Here is a 21,799-nt window from a genome sequence, read left to right as displayed (position 1 = left end):
TTAAAGTTTACTACTATTTGATTATATACTAGGAGTATTTACTAAATGTATGTTTTTAATTTATATTTATTCATATATCTTTGTGTATAATATTATTTTACCACATTACTTTTTGAAAATAATACTCTGAAATTATTTATTTTTATACGTAAATATTAAAATTTTTACTTACAATAACTTACTACTAGTATAATTTATATATTTAATCATATTTATTGATAAAAAAATTAATAAAATTCAATCATTCACTAAACTTTTACAGGTGGAGGTGTAATGTTTTTGGGATATACTATTAATATATTATATATTCTATCATTCACTTAATTAAAAATATTTGGTATATTATATAATTATATATATACACATTTATAACAGTACAACGGTTCGACCAATGATTAAACCGGTTGGACCGGTTGACCATGAACCAGTGGCTTTGCCGGTTCACTTACCGGTCCAGTTTTTAAAACATTGTCTATTAGGGTGTCGCAATAAATAACCTTAATTTTGCATCTAATAATTTAATTATGCATCATTTTCAAATACATGGTCAAAAAATAGAGGTGGGAATTTATGAGTTTTGAGAATAAATTTAAATATTTTTAAGTTTTAGGCATGAATTTGAATATTTATAAGTAACTCTCAAGAATATTTATTTAAAGCACTACAATGAGTAAGCGGTTACAAATCTTTAATAGGATAATGAGCATTTAACAATATTTGTAACATTTATTCTCTTAATTTTATAATCTATGATGTTTTAATTCCATGAACTTTCATATCCTAATTTTGTGCCTATAAAAGGCATAGAGTTGTGGATGAACTACACCCAAAGAAGCATTCTCCATTCTCTCTCAAGCTCACAACATTTTATTGTATATTTTAGGAACATTGTATGGCTCAATTTTTGAAGCTCCATCAAGTTCGTCGGTGCCTAACGGGTTTGAGATGTTTTATACGTTAGGAGGAAGTCGTTTAATCTTTGGGGATAATACGCCAATTCGAGAGCACTAACTGTGATGTAATTTGTCTTGCGGAAAGAGGGTTTTTCTCGACTAGATTTATAGTTCTGTTTGTTTTATAATTTTGATTGTAATTTTGATTTCATTTGTTGTTGTTTTTTTCCTTTAATTACAATAGTTAGAGTAGCGCGTGTATATGGTTCAAGAATTTCATCCTAAAATTTCTTACAATTCTTAGAGATGGAAGAATTGTAACATCCTTAACTTGAAACACGCATAATATTTATCTTCATCTTTGCACAATTTATTATTTTTATATATTTATATTATCACTGGCGCTGTAATTATATTAAGTGGTATCACACAAAAAATAATATTTTATCACTTATAATGAATTAATAAGTGGGGCATAATATATATATTTGCAATGAGATAATTAAACCTATGAAAATCGAGTTGATCAAACAATTAGTTGTTCAAACAAAATAAAATAGTATGCTATCAAATTTTGGTTTACTAATAATACTATTGTTGAAATTAGAATTTAACACTTAATTGTTCAGGGATACAACTGATTTTATATAGAGAATCTAATTATTTTATCTATAGGTGATCATGCTGAGTAAAATATATATTATATTAAGTATATAAAAAATAGTATAGATGTTTCATATTCCAACAAGACACGTTTAAAAGTGCAATAAATAAAGATAAACGTTCCAACGTTCCAAAGGGTCATCATTATTCATTAATATAATAGTGTTAATTCAACCAATTATTGTAATGTTTATTGTGTAGTTTATCATTTGAATGTTTTTTATGGTCATAATTTTGACGTTTTGAATATTATGAGTTATCAATTTATTATTTTGTTAAAAATGTGATTTACATTATTTTTAGTAGAGAAATATGAAAGATTGTTTTAAACATATTTTTCAAAAGTGACAACACTTGATATAGTCTCTTTATCGTTGTCCAAATAATTGTGTTTGTTTTGATTCCATTTCGAATTTATTTAATTTTATGTCTTTAGGTGTAAAATGAATTGAGGATCATATATTTATTGATTATTATTATATAGTATGTTTTTCTATATTTAAATATTATATAGTTATATTATTTCTTATTTTAATAATCAATTAACATTTTAAAATGTATGACGAAAAAATATTCTGTCGTGAATCGCACGTGGGTTAGCACTAGTTAAATTAAAGTTCCACTTTAACTTGGTGCACGTTTTAAAACATGTGAAGGAACGAGGGTGACAAAAGTTAGTGGAATGCAGTTCTCACTTTATATACTATCTCCGTTCACATAAAATAGTCTCATTTTATCATTTTTGGATGCCTACAAAAAAAACTGTCCCATTTCTAAAAATTGAAAGTTTATCTCTCATACTTTATCCACTTTTTCTCTTCTCTTTACTTTATCAATTTCTTATTAAAACTCGTGTCAATGAGACTATTTTTTTGTAGACGGAGGGAGTATTAGTTTTATATCTGAATGTGAGGTTAATGAGTTAGTGGAAAGTGAAACACATTTACCAAAAATGAAATAAAGCAAATACGGACATTATTTCGTAGACGGACCGAAATGGTAAATATGGACATTATTTCGTGGTCGGATGAAGTAAAAACTCATAGTAGAGTGAAATCGTTTTGTCCTAAACAAAATTGTTTTGTTGTTACTTTATACAGTTAATACTCCCTCCGTCCCAAAAAATGCACTTTTGGTTGGACACATGTTTTAATATACAATTGGTAAAATAAGAGAGAGACCGAAAAAAATAATTAAAAAATTGTTAGTGGAAAATGGGTCCTACCTTATTAGAAAGGAAAGAGTTTTTAAAATTAGAAAGTGCATACTCTTGTGAGACCGACTAAAAATGAAAGATTACATTGCAGCAAAAAAGGCGATTCAGTCGCCTTGGTGGCCCTCACAATCCGGCCCGACATCATGTGAGGGGGTTCAATCAGGGTACGTAGTAGCTTGTTAAGGGGGAGGCCTTAACCCACTGGCTGCCAGAAGCCCATTTCCCAAGGCCTCACACTTGTGCCTGAGAGATGGAAGCAACTACACGACAGCAGTGGGATTCGAACCCAGGCTCATTGCAGCAAGATCTGCCCTTCCGTTGTCAACTGCGCTACGCCCCTGCGGGCAAAATGAAAGATTACATACTCTTATGGGAGGAGGGAGAGAATAGTATTTGATTTAGTTATTGCTAAAAGTTGAAAAGTCATAATTGTAGCTAAACACACACACACACACATCCACTAAAAATTAAAACACAGTCTAACTAGGGATATAAACACACACACATATCCACTAAAAATAAAAAAATCAGCCATAAATAGAATATAATTTCACTACATGTTTGAATCGATCAGTGCATGTTCATCATTTTGTGAGTGTGTAAGGAGAGAAGCATGTCCGACAGTCCCAACCTGATAGAATTGACATAATCCTGAGGGCAATGCGCCGGCACTCCAGCAACCATCACTCTAAATAATCGAAGCAAACCCCCTTCCTCATATTCCCTCCCTTTCACATAACTTCTAATCAATTCCCACCATGCATTAACTTATTTTGGTAACCACCATATCATCCAAAAGTAATTTTTGTCTGGCTCCTCATCTACAACCCTGCATAAACTTATTATGAATATATATTTTGTAAGTATTAGTAGTGGTTAATTGGGTGACTCACTTTTCCTTTATAGAGGCTGTTGAAGTAGATGCGATGCATGCACCAAAATGCTTGAACATGAATGTGTCATTATCGCACGGCAATCTTGGCACAACATCGTAACTGTATATGAATCTAACGCATCGGAAACTATGCTTCTTGATCAATTTAGTCATGTATTTCCCGAATTCTTCATCTCCGACTCTTGGTTGTCGGAATGTGTAGACGCCCTCCAATCTATTGAGCAAGAATGAATCTCCATGCAGATCTAACACTACACAAAAAACGCCAATTACCAAGGGATTTACTGAGTACACAATTTCCGTTGGCATTAACCGATGGATTACCAAGAGATTTGCCATTGGTAATATTGCTGACGTCATTTCCGACGGTGTAGTGACGGGTTTGAAATTTTATTTCCGTTGGTAAGTTATAATTTTTTAATAATTATTAGTATTTTATAAATCAATTACCCAAGGGATTGTGCCGTTGGAAATTTTAATAGCTTGATATGAAATCTGAAATCAAAATTTTTACGGGATTACTTTCACTTTCTACTTCTCTTTTCAACCCTAACCTCCATTTTACCATCGTTCTCTCTTTCTCCTCCAACCTGCTCAATTATTTAGTCAACAACGATAACTGAGCCCGGATCTCAGCCATCGTCACCGGCGGAGCTGCCGGAATCGGCCGAGCACTGGTGCTGGCTCTCGCACAGAAGGGAATTTTGATCACAATCATTGATTTTTCTCAAGGCAAAGGCATACAGGCGGAATAAGAACTTCGCAAGTTTCACACCGACCTCAAATTTCCGCCGGTGTTGTTCTTCAGGTGCGACGTCTCCAATTCAAGTAAGTGAGAGGTGTTCGGATTTTATGCTTTTTTGCGTGAATTAGTATGTTCAGATGTTTGATTTTGCGGTAGATGAACTCGAGGCGGCTTTCCGTAAGCACGTGGACACTTACGGAGGATTGAATATCTGTATCAACTCTGCTGGAATCAGATTGACGGCTTTAAATCTTGGAGCCGTGCGGTTGATATCAATTTTGTTGCAGTGATTGAATCCACATGTCAGGAGGTACGAGTTGAGCTTTTTGGTTGTATTTTCTGCATCGAAGCTGCTGTAACTTCAAATTAAGATGAAAATTTGTCCTCCTTCAGTTTTGTTTAGTGTTTTTTTTATCGTAGTATGTTGCACCTAATGATTATATGATATCTTTCTCTCAGATGACTGCTCAAATACCTTTGAAATATTTCATTTGGTAATGTACTAGTGACTAGTGAGGCATACACTCATTTTAGCTTAACCGTTGAATTTTATGATTGTTTTGTCAATTTCATATTAATCCTGATCCTCACATTCACCTTTGGATAAGGATAATATATCATTCCGCTTACACCAAGCAAGAGGATTCTAGTGAAACGCTACCTTGGCCTTTGATCGTAATTATCAGTTGTGCACCCTGGTCTTGTTTACAGGTAGCCTTGTAGCTGGTTGCAAGCAGTGGCAGAGATGAAAGAGTGTTTATGTTAGTTGAACAGATAATCCCTCAAGCAGCTTGCTCTAGACATGGTTGGCTGTGGGTGCTTTTTGTGTATGGCTTGTGCACATTTTGATGATCATTTGCCACCCGATTGCTTACTCTATTGAAAAGGTGATGCAGTTATTTTTGTAATTTGGCAGCTGATAGTTGACAATTATGTGTTTACGGGATACTAACTTGAACATTTGTTTAACAGCCTATGAAATTGATCGAACGGAATACGTGATGATGCTGAGTTGGTTCAAAAAAGAAAAGAATGAGGACGGAGGATACATGAAGGATAGGCTGCCGGAAGATTACTGCTGCTGCATTTGCTTTGATGACTTCCACATTCTATGCCGGACTAATTGTGGCCATTGGTTTTGTGGCAAGTCTTTCTCTTTCTGCATTTCTTTCTTCCCTCTTTCTTTTCAACTTCAACTTGAAATGAAGAAATTGGAGTCTTAAATTTGTGGGTTTTGGTTTCTTGTTGCATGTGTCTAAAAAAAGAAATACAGCTTCTGTTTATCAATATTTGATTAAATGTGGGAGGAAATGAATAGATTAAATGTGTTTCTTGGCTAAATTTCTATCAATCAAGAATCAAGATGGAGATAAAAGATTATAAACAATACTCTGCTTCACACTGTGTCTCCTAATTATGTGTCTCCTTTCCGAATGGTTTATTCTATTGATTAAACGTGATCATTTCATCCTCAAGAACACCTACTTATGGGATTACATATGATCTTTGTCCTATTGCAGTAGCCTGCCTTCTTCTACTGTCAATATTCATGGAAAATTTTCAGTATTGCAAGTGTCCTATGTGTCGATCCTTGATATCTAATTTGGTTCCTCATTCATATGTATAGTTCAGTCAGGAAGACAAGTTCGCAAGATACTCAGAGAGCTCAAGCAATACAATTAGTTCAAGTACTTTTGTTTAGTTTTCTGTACAAGTAAATATTGGTGTATGTTGCTTTTACATTCATATGCCATGCCTCGACATGTTTCCTCTAGATGGATGTAATGAAATTGAATGGATAACTGCCAACTGTTATTTGCTAATACAAGTCTCATTGCCATTTGACATGCCTTTTGTTGTTGTCTCTTTTACTTTTAGAATAGCTACTTCAGTCTAACGGTTTTCTAGTTTTAAACTCTTGTAGACATTTCATGTGATTCCAATTATATATATATATATATATATATATATATATATATATATATATATATATATATATATATATATAATATATATATATATGGTTTTGATTTATGCAAAACTAGATTTAAATACAGAAACGCAGAACAATATCATACGTAGGATACTTTTAGGTAATAGTTAGTTAATTTTTAGGTCATGCTTTGTGGATTTATGCAAAACTATATTTAAATACAGAAAACCAGAACAATATCATACGTAGGATACTTTTAGGTCATAGTTAGTTAATTTTTAGGTCATGCTAACAAAGCATGACCTAAAATGATCTTAGCATGACATTAAACCCAAATATTATAATATGACCTAAAAATATATTTATTGGTTTATCTATCATGATTCTCATTTGGTTGGTTATTATGGATTGTTTATTGCTTTAATGTAGCTAGAAACATGATTTTGTGTATATGAATAATAAAATGGTGCTAATATGTTTCTGGAAGATTACCAACGGGCAAACGTCGTTGGTAATTTGAAAATAAAAATATCAGGAATTACCAACGGGCAAACGTCGTTGGTAAATACCCTAAAACCTAATCAACAATTACCAACGCATCTTCCGTTGGGAAATTTACCGACGTCTTAAATCCCTTGGTAAAAAAATTTCCGACGTTCATTTTACTTATGGCTCGTATCTGTTGGTAATCCCTTGGTAACACAGTTTACTAACGGATAAGTTGCTATTACCCATGGATTTTTCCGTTGGTATTTTGCGTGTTTTTTGTAGTGTAAAATCACGAGGAATAATAACGCGAGTGCACCACCCAAGCTGTGCCCGGTCACTGATGATTTTAGCCACATATGTATATATATGTTGCTAAATAAATGTGTAGATAATTAAAGGTTTTTTTGTACCTATGAACTTGGCCTTTTCATTTTGTTGCATAAGTTTCTTGAGGTGTTTCCGGATGGCGTAATAGGCGGTTGGTTTCAGGGAGTTTGGGGTCTTGTTCGTGCGGCCAGCCTTGGTTTTCAGCAATCCGAGAGCCTTCATGAATCCGCCGTGCATCTTCCCAATCCCTGGAATCTCATACCAAGAGAGATCAATGTCGGATGACCATGCGTCCGCGTTGAATGGCCCCGTTCCTTTAAACGCTACAACAATTGTCTCTCTCTTGTCGTCCATTATGAAAGCTTGAGTCGTGGCTTTTTCCTGATAATCTAATTAATGATATAGTAGACCAAACATGAAAACTTAGCCCAAAAGACTAGCCTAGTATGAGAGAGAGTTCATTTAGTCTATATACTCCACATACTACAAAAAACTCGCTCATTACCGAGGGATTTACTGACGACTCAATATCCGTGGGCATTTACCGATGGATCTATCATGATTTTTATTTTGTTGGTCATTATTTATTGGTTTTTGCTTTAATGGTGTAGTTAGAGACATGATTTTGTGTATAGGTATGTTGAAAACAAATAAAACAGTGCTAATACAGACTGGAAGATTACCCACTGACAAATGCCATGGTTAATTTGGAAATATAAATATCAAGAATTCCCAACGGACAAAAGCCGTTGGTAATTATCCTAATCAATAATTCCCAACGGATTAGCCATTGGGAATTTTACCGACGTCTAAATTCCCTTGGTAAAAAAATTAGCGTCGTGCATTTTACTAATAGCTTATGTCCCTGGTAATCCCTTGGTAATACTGTACATCAACGGAAAAATTGCAATTACCAACGGATTTTTGCCGTTGGTAATTTGTATGTTTTTTGTTGTGAAACCCGTTGTTCTCACCATTGATGTGGGACATTGAGTCCGTAACATAATCTGTAGGGTTTTTTTTATGTTTTATGTTTTATTAGGATAAAATCATGTTTTGGAGGAACACAATGCATTCTCAACTCACCATTCCAGAAATCGTACGAGTTCACCAAATTCATCTGCATTAAACGAAACAAAAATATGACTATGTGTTGGACCTCTATGAATATATATTGGTTTCCATAAACTTTGGCCTTTTAATTAAGTTAAAAAGAGAAGTACTAGTTATTAAGGGAAACAATGATTAGCAAGAATTTTTTTTGAAAAAAAAGATAAATTTCAAGGATACTCCATATGTTAGCAAGGTTATTTTGATATATTGATTGTTGTTTATAAGATATTAAAAAAATAATATTGGCTGCAAATTTAAATATTTTGTTAGGTCCGATTGAATATAAAGAAAATTGAAAACTCAAAAAGTAAACGGTAACATTATATGTTGATTACAATTTGATAAACATGTGGTAGTTATGTACGTACCTCATATATCCCAATTAGTGTTGATAATAACCTTACTATTTTATTTTTATTATTTTTGAAAACATGATTTTTATATAGAAAAATATAGCAATTAAACCCATAAGTTGAATTCTTTTGACAATTTATAAGTTATTGAAACATTTTATGAAACTCGAAATAATTATATGTATGGGTATAGTTACATTCCAGCAGTCGTCGACAAGAGCTTGGATGAAATTGTTGTTCTCATAAGATGCCTTGGAAGCCATCACAGAAAGTGCGGCGTAGTATCTCTTGTCTTCGAAGCCGATCACCGGATCTAACTCAAACCGTTTGTCTAGGTTTCCGATGAACGACGTAAAACTTTCCGACGTCTTATCTGGTTGTACCACCTTCCCTGTGTCCGTTGTTGGAAAATGAAACAAAAATATGTACAGTTTAAAAATATCTCATATTAGTGTAAAAAGAGAACTGAAATTACTGTATCAAAGTTATTTGTCGTGATTCTAAGTTTCTCTTACATGTGTACGTGTTTGCTTTGAAACACAAATTTGAAGTGTATACCTTTGAAAGTATTGTTGATGAGACCGAGAAAGCCTCCGTCTCGAGACAGCAAATTGAGCCAATGTTCGACACCGTTGCCAAAGTCTGCCAAAGGCTTAGCGTTTGCATGCAAGAATTTCTGGAATAAAACTGAAACACAAATGATCCATCGCCGATCCAACGGCTCCTAGGTGCCGTTGGAACAGTCGATGAATTTCCTCTTTCCGATGTCGCTGGAGAAGAGTATCTTGACAACATCGCATAACTCTGCGACATTAGGGTTGAGCAGCATGTAGTGGCTGCAGAAAGACTTGTTGCAACTTGTGCTAGACATCTACTCTTACTCTCTCAACAAGATACTATATTGATAGAATTGATGATGTTATAAAGAAAAAGGAGAAATCTAGAGACATGTATAGATGAATTATTTTTGCATTGTTAAACACGTTTTAAGCTTGTAGTATAATGAACAATTAAAGTTTATGGTGGAAAACCTCATTAACACACACCACATGGGAAAAATGTGATTCATGTCTTTCTTGCCACAAGTTATAAAAATCAAGAATATGGCTAGTCATTGGTGCAATCAAGGTTTATATCATGGATCAAATGATGAATGTACAGTTGAGCCCTTAATCCCTAGTTCCAATGGTCAGCGAACTAAGCAGTAGGAGATTGGTCAGATAATTTGCACCATTCACATGCATGAGCAAGGCTCAAACCCTTGATCTTATACTTAAAGGACGAAGTGTTGAACCAACACACCAACCATGTTGGTTTGAGTCCTTAGACCACCCGCAACGCGTCCCGCGGGTGTCTCTTATCTCGTCCCTCCAAGACGAGACGGACGTGAGACGCGTTGCAGCGTCCCGTCTCGTCCCTGTCTCGCCGAGACAGCTGGCGCGCCAGCTCGCCACGCGCCCGCGCGAAATACTCCTCTTTCACACACAAACACACATCTATTCTTCTCAAATCATCTCTCTTTCCTCTCCAATTTTCATCCCAATTCATCTCTTTTATTATTCTCCAAATTTAATCCATTCATGGATCCATTTGAGCAAATGCGTCGAATAATAGAAGAATCGCTTGAAGACGATCAACGTAGGGAGACGGAGGAAGCCGCGCCTCCCCAACGATGATCCCGGACTTACATCCATCGTAACCGGGAGGAAGCCGCCGCAAGGTTAGTACGCGACTACTTCTGTGATAACCCGGTATGGGGAGAGACCTACTTCCGTCGTCGTTTTCGCATGCGGAAACAGCTATTTCTGCACATCGCGAATACATTGGCAGCCCGGGAAGAGTTCTTCCAAGAAGGGTTCGATGTCATTGGCCGTCCCAGCCACACGACGCTGCAGAAATGTACTGCAGCAATCCGTCAGCTTGCTACTGGACAAACGGCAGATTTGTTCGACGAATACCTACACATTGGAGAAAGCACTAGGAGAATGTGCTTGATGAACTTCTGCAAAGGCGTCCGGGCAGCCTTCACCGATGAATTTCTCCGGAAGCCAAGCACGGCAGATTGTCAGTTTCTGCTCCACCTTCACGAAGAAGTGCACGGATTCCCCGGGATGCTTGGCAGTGTCGATTGCATGCATTGGCAATGGAAGAATTGCCATGTGGCGTGGAGGGGGTCATACACGAGCGGCCACAAAGGCACCCACCCCCCCGTTATACTCGAGGCCGTTGCCGACTACCGGCTATGGATTTGGCATGTGTACTTCGGGGTCCCCGGATCGAACAACGACGTCAACGTGCTCAACCAATCCGACCTCTTCTCCGAAGTTTTGGATGGTAAAGCGTCGGCCATCAACTTCATCGCTAACAACCGGCGGTATAAAATGGGGTACTATCTTGCCGACGACATCTACCCGAAGTGGCCAACCTTCGTGAAGACGTTCAACATGCCGGTGAATGAAAAACAGGCTCTTTTTGTGCAGAAGCAAGAGGATGCTCGCAAGGATGTGGAGAGGGCGTTCGGGGTTCTCCAAGCGCGCTTCAACATTATCAAAGCCCCGGCTCGTACGTGGTTTATGGAGAATATGGTCGACATCATGTATACGTGTATAATCTTGCACAACATGATTGTCGCCGACGAAGGACCTGAGGCGGGAAATTGGTTCGACCCTGAAACCCCGAGAAGCTCTACCGCAAGTAGTCCACCTCGCAGTGGAGTGTATCCGTCTATGCAAGATCGCTTGTCTATTCGGGCAAGGACACGTGATTCTACCGCCCACGCCCAACTCCAAGATGATCTAATGGAGCACATTTGGGCAAACTTTGGCAACCATTAGAGTGCGCGGAAGAAATTAAATTATGTATTTTTAATATTTTTTTTAGGATTTTAATTATGTGTTTTTTAAATTTTTTTAGAATTTGAAGTTGTAATTTTATTTTATTTTATTTAATGAAGTGTGTTTTTATTAATTGAATTTGTTGGAAATAAAAATAAAAAATGAAATTGAATGAATAGTTAAGAGATGAAATGGTTAAGAGACGGATAAGAGATGGAGGGTTGCAGGTGTTGTCTCTTAGTTAAGAGATAGACTGAAACGTATAGTGGGGCCCATGAATAGTTAAGAGATGAGAAGGTTAAGAGACGAATAAGAGACAGCGTTGTGAATGACTTACTATTTCTAATTCTTAACATCCATACCCTTCCATAATATAAGAAAATTTTGAATAATAAACTAAATGTGGAATGGTACTACTAAGGAGGTGAACAGATGTTAATAATTACACATACTTTGGGCTTATATTAATTCATTGTAGGCGTATACAATACATTTTGGGTGTTTTTGTCAATTTCCCTTTATTTTATGTATTTATCTCAAGGAAAAGGCATCAAATACACCCGTTAATTTATTGTTTACCCAAGAGATTAAGTAGCCCTTAAAATATTAGAAGTAGATTAAAGTAAGCTCTTAATCCTATTATTTTGTGTCATATTACAACTCCTAAATAATTGTGTGCATGGCATGTTTTTTCTCTATTGAATTAAACATTTTACGCATGTTTTCTCCAATATAATTTCTGTCTTTTTTTCTATAAAACGGTTTTAAAATTTACTTTTGATGTCATCATACGCAATATCTATGAAACACTTTATATCTTGTCCAATTTTATTCGTCATATATAATACTCCATGTCGATAATTACCCGCCAATGTAAAATTTTGTTTTTCAGTGGGAGCACAAGAAAGTGCTATAAGGCAAATTGTTGTGGTGCTAAGAAATGCAATTACATGTGTCTCATTTATGGTGATTAAACTTATGCCAACACATATTTCAATAAGTTCTCATCAAAAGTAGGTTGGCAATAGGGATCGTGTTATATAATTCTACCCACTATGGACATGTCTATAGGTTTCTTTACTTTTAATTTATGCCTCTAAAATAAAATTGGGATGTTACACTAACACTTGCATATCAGAAGTGAGTTGTCAGTATTCTGAATAAGTACATTAACGTGCTAATTAATGATTAGTGTTTAATGCATTTCATTTAAGATTTATGTAACAATAATTTATTCTACAATGATTACAAAATCACAACAGAGTGAGTTGGCCTTTACATTACAAACATATTCACAGTGTAAGATTCTAGAAAGGTGTATATGGAATTAAACTATAATTATATTTACTGCAACACTATTTATATTGTAGTTATATTAAAAACATAATCATTAAAAGCTATACTATTATGTTGCTCTATAAATCACTCCAAATATTTTCATAGTAATAGGTGTATATATATTATTGACCTTCAAAATCAATAAGCGCCCATGGCCTAATGGATAAGGCGCTTGACTTCTAATCAAGCGATTGTGGGTTCGAGTCCCACTGGGCGTGCTATATTTTTTAATTTTGTTATGTTTTCGATTAATCTTTTTATAAAAAATAATTGGATTTTTAAAAATCGTTTTTATTATCTTTTTTGTTTTCAGTTCATACATGCACCTTCATTCATTTCATATAATTCCTTTTTATGTTTCTGATTAATTGTCCACTAATATTGTAAAATTAACATAAATAGAAAATATTAAGTGAAATAAAATAATGAATCACATTGAATCACACTACACATTATATTATTCATTTAAAAACAAATTAAAATTTAGTAGTAACTAATTTGATACCAACATTATAATTTAGTAATAATTTATTGGATTAATTCAAAACGAAAATTGACAAAAAGAAAATGTGTACTAAATTGGAGAGAAACCACAAAAGGAAAAGTGATATTTGGAAATATCTTTTTATTTAAAATTGGGTGAGCTCAATCACCGTTTAATTGTATACAGAAGAGTGGAGAAATGATAAGTTATTTATTAAGAAAAATCATCCATATAATAGTATTCTACAGACTATGCTCTGCTCTGTATAAAACATATGACCGATTTACATGAATTGCTGCTGCTGCTGCTGCTAATTTATATGCCATCATTTCCCAACCATATTTGTATATCATCATCCTCACTGCAACTCTCCCACAGGTGCTTCGTTGAGCCACAAGAAATGAATGAAGTCGTATAATTTCGCACTTACGCTGACCTGCCCGGGTGGATGATAAATGTCACACAATCAAAGATATATGCAACTCCCCTAACTAGACTGATTATACTCACTGTACCTTGTAAGGTGTTGGGTTTAACCTTCTCATGTGGTCGGGCCGCATCTGCTCCAAATGTTTAATGCACCGTTCTCTGATCACCTTAAGGGGCGGTAGCTCTTCTCTCACTTTTCCTTAACAAACCAATTCCATAAGAAATGTCAATACCAAGAGTTCTTTCTAAACCTTGTGAGTTATGCTGTTGGTGTCCTATCAAGGACTAATATTATAAAAACCGAGAACATATTAATAGTTGCTCTTTAGCATCAACTTGTAGCCACTGAAAAAGGTAGTTCATACCTGATCTACCAGGCCAATAACACTTCATAAGCTCCTCCACGTGCTGAGGTACCACATACGCCCTCTTGGATTCATTGAATGGGTGGCGACACAAAATGCGTTCGCCTGCCTGCAAACCAAAATAGGCAGCAAGGTCTGGGAGTTTACAACCATTTAGGCAGTACAATGAGCCATAAACATCTACTTTATGGAGCATAAGTTGAATAGGATGAAAAGATAAAGGAAATTTGTAGTACTGACTCAGATGAAGCACAGTTTAACATATCACATATGTGAATAAATTCGACCGATAAAACAAAATGATAAATCACTGTAAACAATTCTCAGATTTATATTACCCCATTCTTCTATAACATGTACACGTTCCAAAATTCAAGATGTGCGGATTATATATTCAAACAGCACAAAAAAGGTACCTTCATCATATCTTAGTGAGTTAGACTGAAAGTTCAGAGGAGCTGTATGAACTCATAATAACTTTACCTTTGGGGGTGTTTCATTTTCCCCCGTCATAAGGTCCACAAGAGGGTACCCTTCCTTCCCGTATAGTCTGTAACTTCTTTTTTTGCACGGAATTGAGACCTGAAACCAGAGATTAATGAATTTCCATAACAAACATGTAAAGTGATATCATGAAAACTATAACAAACATGTAAAGTGATTACAAACCTTTGAAACATCTTCAGAAAGTTTAATGCGAGGCTGATTATTTATTTCAACCAATTTGAACACAACACCAAGGGCTGGTTGAGCATAGCACGTTACCAAATGAGTTCCAATGCCAAATGCATCAACTTCATGACCCTGGACAAAGGAAGATGGTTAAATAATGAAGATTCTATCATAGGCATTCATTGACCTGCATAGCATTATATGACTTGCAACCAATAGCAATAGTTCCCAAAACAACGCCTAATTTCCATCCATCTTTGCTTCATTCATTCTCATTCTACAGTTCAGTTCTTAAACAATAACCAGGCAATATTATAGTTTCCAGAAAATAAAAGCATCGAATGAGTTAAGTTAAGAACAAGTCTTAATACATTGTCTTCTCACTGGAAGCATTGTTCTTTTAAATCTTATAGAAAAATGGTATTATTAAATGGGGCAACAAAAGTTCCTTAGAGCTCAAAGATGTAGTGAAGCACTTTAGCCAAAGAAACCGGAAATGAGCTAGGCAAAAATAACAAAGAGGCCAACTATCATCAAGGGAATAGAAAAAGAGGAAGAACAAAAGTATATAGCTGTACCCCAACTTCAACTTTTTTTCGCATATGCTTAGTGTTATGCTGATATTCAAGATTTTTAAGGTTGATGTGCATACCTACGAATGCATTATAATTATACCTGTTTGTTCAGAGCATCCAAAGTTTCTTCATTGAGGTCATTACTGGCCGTAATGTTCATCTTTCCAAAATCTGGCACCCCAAACTCCTTCTCAATGGTTTTAAAAAAATTGCGAGCCTCACATGACAAGTAGGCAAGATCACCAGAGTCCAGCCTGATACCTACTGCCTTGTACCTGCAAAACATTCAGAAAAAGGTAATGGAAGAAAATAATAAAACCTTCTAGCTGTAGAGGTGAAGTGAAATTCTCAGCCTTGGTTGTAAAACTTGTTTGAGCCTAAATGTTTGGTGGATGTAATTGTTGACAATAAACTGAGCTAAATAAATGGAACAAAAGAATTAAGTCTTCAGGCACAAAACATAAGATGTTTGGTCATATGACTCTTGCTAATAGCCATAGGATGATCTATTTTACCAAAAGTAGATGTATATATGAAGTATTAAATGCAGATATAGTTTCTCTATTGTAGGTTTATAGATTAGGTACATTCTCATTACACTGGGCATAAGTAACTTGTGCTTTATTACACACATTTACTGGAATCCATATGATTGAGAATAATATCAACTAAGGAATAAGCCTTTCAACTCACCCCAAATCATGCAGAGCTAGAGCAATTGCACAAAAATTAGGAATACCGCTTCGCATCACCTGTTCAAATTGATTTTATGATGATAATCAACAACAATAGGCAAAAGATGTCAAGACATGAAATTGCATAGTTACAATAAAATTAGTGAAATTGACATGACACAAAAATATGAGAGTAAGCTATGTGTTCTGGTTGATATCGTGTTAGACCACATAACACTCCTGATACAAGTATTCAGAATATGGAAATATGGAACCAATGAGAATATACCAAGTCAACCATAATCAAGATTTTGTTTACATTCTGTTCTACTCAATATGTACAGGAGCTAACAACAAGATAACGAGGATACACCAAAAAGATTGAGACCAGATTACTTTAAGATGCTGGGAGTGTTTATGAGATCTTTCTTTATTCCTCTAAGGATCATGTTTACTGTTGTAGCCCATGTAGTAATCACAAAGAACAATCTTGAAGCTATTTATATATGGAATTTCAGGTTAAACAAATATTATGGCCCTTTTTACCAAACAAAATAAATCACAGAGCACCATTTGTGTGGTTCCAGAAGATAGACTCCCTTCATAGCCATGATAAATTACACAATTACAAATGTAAATGAATACTTTAATGTCACTTACATCATATGTGTCAACAAGGGCCAAAAAGTTGTTTGGGAAGGCCAGAGCATACGAGGCAAAAGCAGCTAACTCACTTTGGTTTGTTTCAGCAAAAATCCCACCTAATAGATTCGACCGCTGAATAGATGTAACCTATGATCAGCCACTTGTAACACTAACAGTAAATCTCAATGACATCAATATTCAACACACCTTTAGTTTGCTTAGCCAAGCCTGTGCCGAACCAACAAAATCCTCACAAACATGGGAGCCATCAGAACTGTGAAGTGATTTCTCTGTAATTTCATCAGGGCTCTGCACAATCACTTGACTGGGTAAGATATTCATGAAGTAACGGAGAATGCAGCATCATTTAATAACTAGAAGTAGTTATTCATAGAGAAGTGACTAGGAGAACCTTTATGATACAATTTAAATACCAACTTTAGAACCATTTTACCCGGCCAGAAATGTATTAATACAACAAACAAACTTGTGTTGCATGTATCCAATATTCAGTTTATACTTTATAGCAGAAGTTGACTCTTGTAAGAGCAACACTAAATAAAGCAAACTGTATTTGCTCAACTTGGAAATGTAACTATTGTCTTGGCCAAATAGATCAATCAGTTCAAAGACTCACGCTGTTGCAGTTTCTCTACTTCACTTCTTCCATTTTCCCTTTTACTTTTTTATTTGTTGTTGGGGGAATAAGGATGAACCCAAATATGTAAATCTAAATCCAGAGCTTCTCAGATAAGTTATTAGTTTCTTTGGAATTGTCTCAGAGAATGAAATAGTAATATATAATCCAAAGGCACAGTTACATAAAAAGATTATCATAAAGGGATCTCAATCCTCTGAATCAATTTAAGGATCACCATGTCTCTTAAAGCAGTTTACATATAGCAAAACAGTAAATGTAGGGTATAAGAAGGAAAAGTAGCTAGATCTCAGAGGGAATATGAATCAAATTCATTTTTCATGCATATTGTATTTTACCCTTACCATAAATGAACTGACAAAGGCATGAGAATGTGTCCCACGAAGTGGTATTCCGAACAATTTCCCAGCAGCAACATTGCTATTATTACCAAAATTGAACATGAAAGTTACAACAAAATCATTATAAGGTAGTTCAAATAATGTAAAGCATAAGCGACGTATGTGAGATTATCATATCTAAGGGGTTGAAATATTTAGATTTTATTTCTTCAAGTTTTATCTTGTTTCCCCATTATGTGCAGTAAAATCTAGGGATGTGTATTACTCCTACTTGTTAGAAATGGAAAGCACTATTCTGACAGCAGAAGATAAGAATTTAATAAAACATTGCTGAACTGCATCCAAACTAGCAATTTCATCATGCAAACTAAATAAACTTGGGTATTAATTTTGTTTAAGACAGGTCACTGAAGATGTGAACAAAATACGGATGTAATACAACGAATACCTTATAATTATTCACTATCTAACATTGTACTGGTTTAACTCTTACCAATCTTCATAGTGACTTGTGGTCTATGTTATTAATATTTTGAATTTAATTTTGCGAAGAACAAATAAAATAAACATTACTTTAAACACATAAAAATAATACTGCCATTTGTATATTCGTGCATCTGTTAATTCTCAAACTGCAATAAGATTATGAGCAAATAAAATAGTTTTAAAAATTTGTCTTTTAGAAACTAGAAATGGAACTTAAGCGTAGCAGCTATGCCTAATAAATATGACATCACAAACAAATAAACAACACATTCGTATCAATTGGATTAGTTAACAAAGCAATAACATCCATCATTAACTACCCACGAATCATTTACTATCAGCATACAGCCTTTTTTTAACAGCATCATGACAAAGTCTCCCATTAACCAGAGACCATACTGCCCGACTATTTGTTTCCATACATAAGTAGGATTCAATCACCTCGATGAAGGTGCCACAGTAAAACCATTCGAAAGAGTAAGTAAAAGGTTGATAATTTATTGCAAAGTACCTTGTAGCATCAAATCCGCCCATATAACAGTATTTTGAAGCCCCAATACCTCCATCAGGACCCTTAAAAAATACAAGACATACATCACATCGATATAGCACAACAGAGATTAGTACATCAGAATGAAATAAGAAGGGAAGTTCATGTTACATGTGCCCGTCGCAGTCCAAACTCAAGAAGAAGCTTGGATTTTCCTGCAACAAATCGATGCCTTGCAGCATTGGTCGCAACTAATGAAGCATAATTTATGAGATTAACAAGTGGGGTTTCAAGCAGTTGAGCCACCTTAAAAAACAGCAGTTAATTAATGAGTATTAAGAAAGAAAAGACAAATTATGAGCTGATTAAACCGTATCTATACAAATGATGCTTGCATAAAAAGGTATCTCAAAGAGTTACTTACAGCTACCGGCCCTTCAACCCTCAACAATGGTATCTTCGGAGATACAACAAATCCTTCAGAAATGGCATGTATCTCCACATCTGAACAATCTAAGCTCCGTAGATAATCATAGAAGCCATCCTAAATTCAATATTGATCAGTGAAGGTATTCTCAAGTACAGATAAGTGTTTTATCGGAACAATGTTACTAATAGGTTATTTTCCACCTAAAATTCCGCCCGACATATGTAATCCTTAGTGCCAATATTGTTCATTCTCCAATGTTAGAGAGCAGATTGCTAATGGGAAGAAACATAAGCAAAATAAACGAAATATGGCCATGTGGTGAATACAAAAGTTAACATTTTGCTATATATGACTTCGTTATACATCGAATATTATGCCATAGATTTTAGTTCAACAATAACAAGAACTATGAACGTACCCATGCTTCAGAAATTATCAGGAAAACAAAAGTTAACATTTTGAGCTACTAAATATATATACTTCATATGGAAGCAATTAAAGTATATACTCAAGTCATATCCAAGGATAGATCATCTGCCCTTCTTCAGTCTGAATATTCACTTTGAAAGAACCATTAAAACTGGCATAATATTTTACACAGATCTTTTCAGTACATATCAAGGGAACTAATATACCTCACACGATGTGGGTAAGGTTTCCTTTATAAAAGCAATTTCATCCTCTGAAAATCTAAAGTTAGCAATTAACTTTATGCACTCTTCAAGACCAGCAAACACGGTATATTCGCCACCAAAAGGATTTCTACGGAAATATAAATCAAACCTGGAAGAAAATAATCTCGTAAGTGATAAAGCATTTCATTTAACATCAACATTTTCTACTGAATAGAAACAATACTTATAAGCAATTCTGTTTAGGCCAAAACTTATGTCATAGAATTGAATGGATAAATATTAATCGAGTAAGGTAATTTAGAGTATTTAAAGTATTCCAGGAAGACCTGCAATACTGAGAAAAATAGTGGTTCTCATTCTCCATCAAAACATGTAAAGCAAATTACAGATGTCTACTTGTACTCCCTCCGTTCACAACTAATGGTCTCCTTTTTTCATTTTAGGTAAGTTTCAATCTCTAACGAGGTGGAAATCAACCACTTTTTTCTCTCTATCTCCCTCGTACTTTACCAATTTTGTATTAAAACCCGTGTCACCAATTGGTAGTGGATTGAGGGAGTAAGTGACCAAAAATAACCATAAAACAGCATATGTGACTATCCCCCCAGTCCCCTTAGGCGACAAAAGTTCAGTAGCTAAACGGAAAGAGAAGTTTGGTTTATACAGTTTGATTCAAATATGACAACAATGCATTTGGTAGACTTCATCTAACCAAAAGTCAATAAGGAAACTCACATTCATCACAGTGCAACAGGCTCAAAATAAAGTAAGATCAGTATCCAGTTAGTTATTACTAATTCTCAAACATTCGAAAGTAATAACAGAAAAAAGTCCTCAGCTTTGCCTCTCTATCTGTCTCCAAATCAAACACATCCACATCAAATTCAAATTTTCGATTACTCTACTCAATACAGCAATCATGCATGCCGAATTCCGAAATCTGGAAGACTAAATTGGGGCAAAAATCCAACTGAAACTTCCAAAAACAAACATGCAGCAATTAACATATAAAAACAAAACTAATTAGAGGAAACAATTGAATAAAAAGGTAGGAAAAGTGAAAAGGAAGAGATTACACGGCACGGTCGTTGTGTTTGGCGGCCTTCCAGTAAGCATAAGCCATGGTGAACTGATAGAGATCCGTCAACAGAGGTGTCACCATTGGATTGGTGGGGCCGTCGATGCCTTCTTTCCTCTGCCCGTTGGCCGCCATTTTTTGATTTCCAATCCAAACCGAGCTCCCGAAACTTCTTCAATCCACTCTACACAGAAGGAGACAATTGGCGTGATCGTAAATAACGCTGCGCGCTAGTTTGTTAGGCTCTAGAGAAACAGATGAATGTTTATTGTTGGTGGAGATGGAGATTTATAAAGGTATATATAGCTGAATAATCTACTATTACAGGTCAGGTCAGGGCAGTCAGAGACGCAAAGTGTAGTGTGGTTTGGGGTGGAATTTAGGAGGGACAGGTGTCGCTCTGTTGGCTATTCTTGGCTGTGTTTGGTCCAACCCCTTTCTTTCCAAATACGGTTCGGCTTTTTCTTAAACTCAAGCCCGGTTCAGGAGTAGATTTACGCAATTATTATGGACAAAGGTTTTGTAGCTTGTTATTCCCACTTGGGATGTTACAAAATTTTAGAAAATAATTTAATATGTTAAATAGAATGAGAAAAAAAAGTAGTTAATGTAATAATGATAAGGGAATTGTGATTGAAGTAATAATGAAGATAGAGAAAAAGTTGTAGGTGCATTAGTGATAGTTTACTAATTCTAAATAGTGAAATGTGATTTTTTTTTACAAACAAAAATTAAAAGTGTGATATTCATTTGAGAAGAAAGTAATACTTATTTTAATTTTTATATTAGAAAATACAGAAATTGTTTTTTCAAACTTTGAATTTATATGAATAAATCAAATATAAATGTATTATATTAATTAAAGTGTACTTTCTCTGTCCATGACCTTTTGATCCATTTTTTTCATTTCCGAGTGTCCACAATTTTATACCCATTAAATTTTTAGTATGTTTTCTAATATTCAATATTACTCGTATTTCTTCATATGCTATTACTACACAAGTTATCAAGGTCGGAGACTCCTAGACCATGTCACTG

At 34.9% G+C, this 21,799-nt stretch overlaps 1 protein-coding gene and 1 non-coding gene across 3 annotated transcripts; one reads left to right on the top strand and one right to left on the bottom strand.

The window, feature by feature from the left end:
- The first annotated feature begins 12,944 nt into the window (after positions 1-12,944).
- Positions 12,945-13,017, top strand: TRNAR-UCU. Its single transcript has one exon. It is a non-coding gene; the product is annotated as a tRNA-Arg (tRNA).
- Positions 13,018-13,409: 392 nt separating this feature from the next.
- LOC121762672 (nicotinate phosphoribosyltransferase 2-like) lies at positions 13,410-21,104 on the bottom strand. Of its 2 annotated transcripts, none has more exons than XM_042158627.1 (15): positions 20,760-21,104; positions 19,684-19,831; positions 19,043-19,162; positions 18,790-18,924; positions 18,640-18,701; positions 17,646-17,721; positions 16,851-16,952; positions 16,659-16,775; positions 16,018-16,076; positions 15,425-15,599; positions 14,747-14,881; positions 14,561-14,659; positions 14,078-14,186; positions 13,799-13,911; positions 13,410-13,719 (listed from the first exon to the last, which is right to left on the bottom strand). In XM_042158627.1, exons 1-15 carry the CDS (start codon positions 20,894-20,896, stop codon positions 13,642-13,644), a joined length of 1,665 nt encoding a protein of 554 aa, XP_042014561.1. In that variant the 5' UTR covers positions 20,897-21,104; the 3' UTR covers positions 13,410-13,641. The 2 variants fall into 2 exon arrangements, with proteins under 2 accessions (XP_042014561.1, XP_042014562.1); XM_042158628.1 differs by having other exon boundaries at positions 20,528-20,902.
- Between the last annotated feature and the right edge of the window lie 695 nt (positions 21,105-21,799).

Source organism: Salvia splendens, chromosome 13 (assembly GCF_004379255.2).
Source record: "Salvia splendens isolate huo1 chromosome 13, SspV2, whole genome shotgun sequence".
Taxonomy (NCBI): domain Eukaryota; kingdom Viridiplantae; phylum Streptophyta; class Magnoliopsida; order Lamiales; family Lamiaceae; genus Salvia; species Salvia splendens.
Note: the sequence above shows the minus strand (reverse complement) of the source record. Positions and strands in the feature narration are given on the sequence as shown.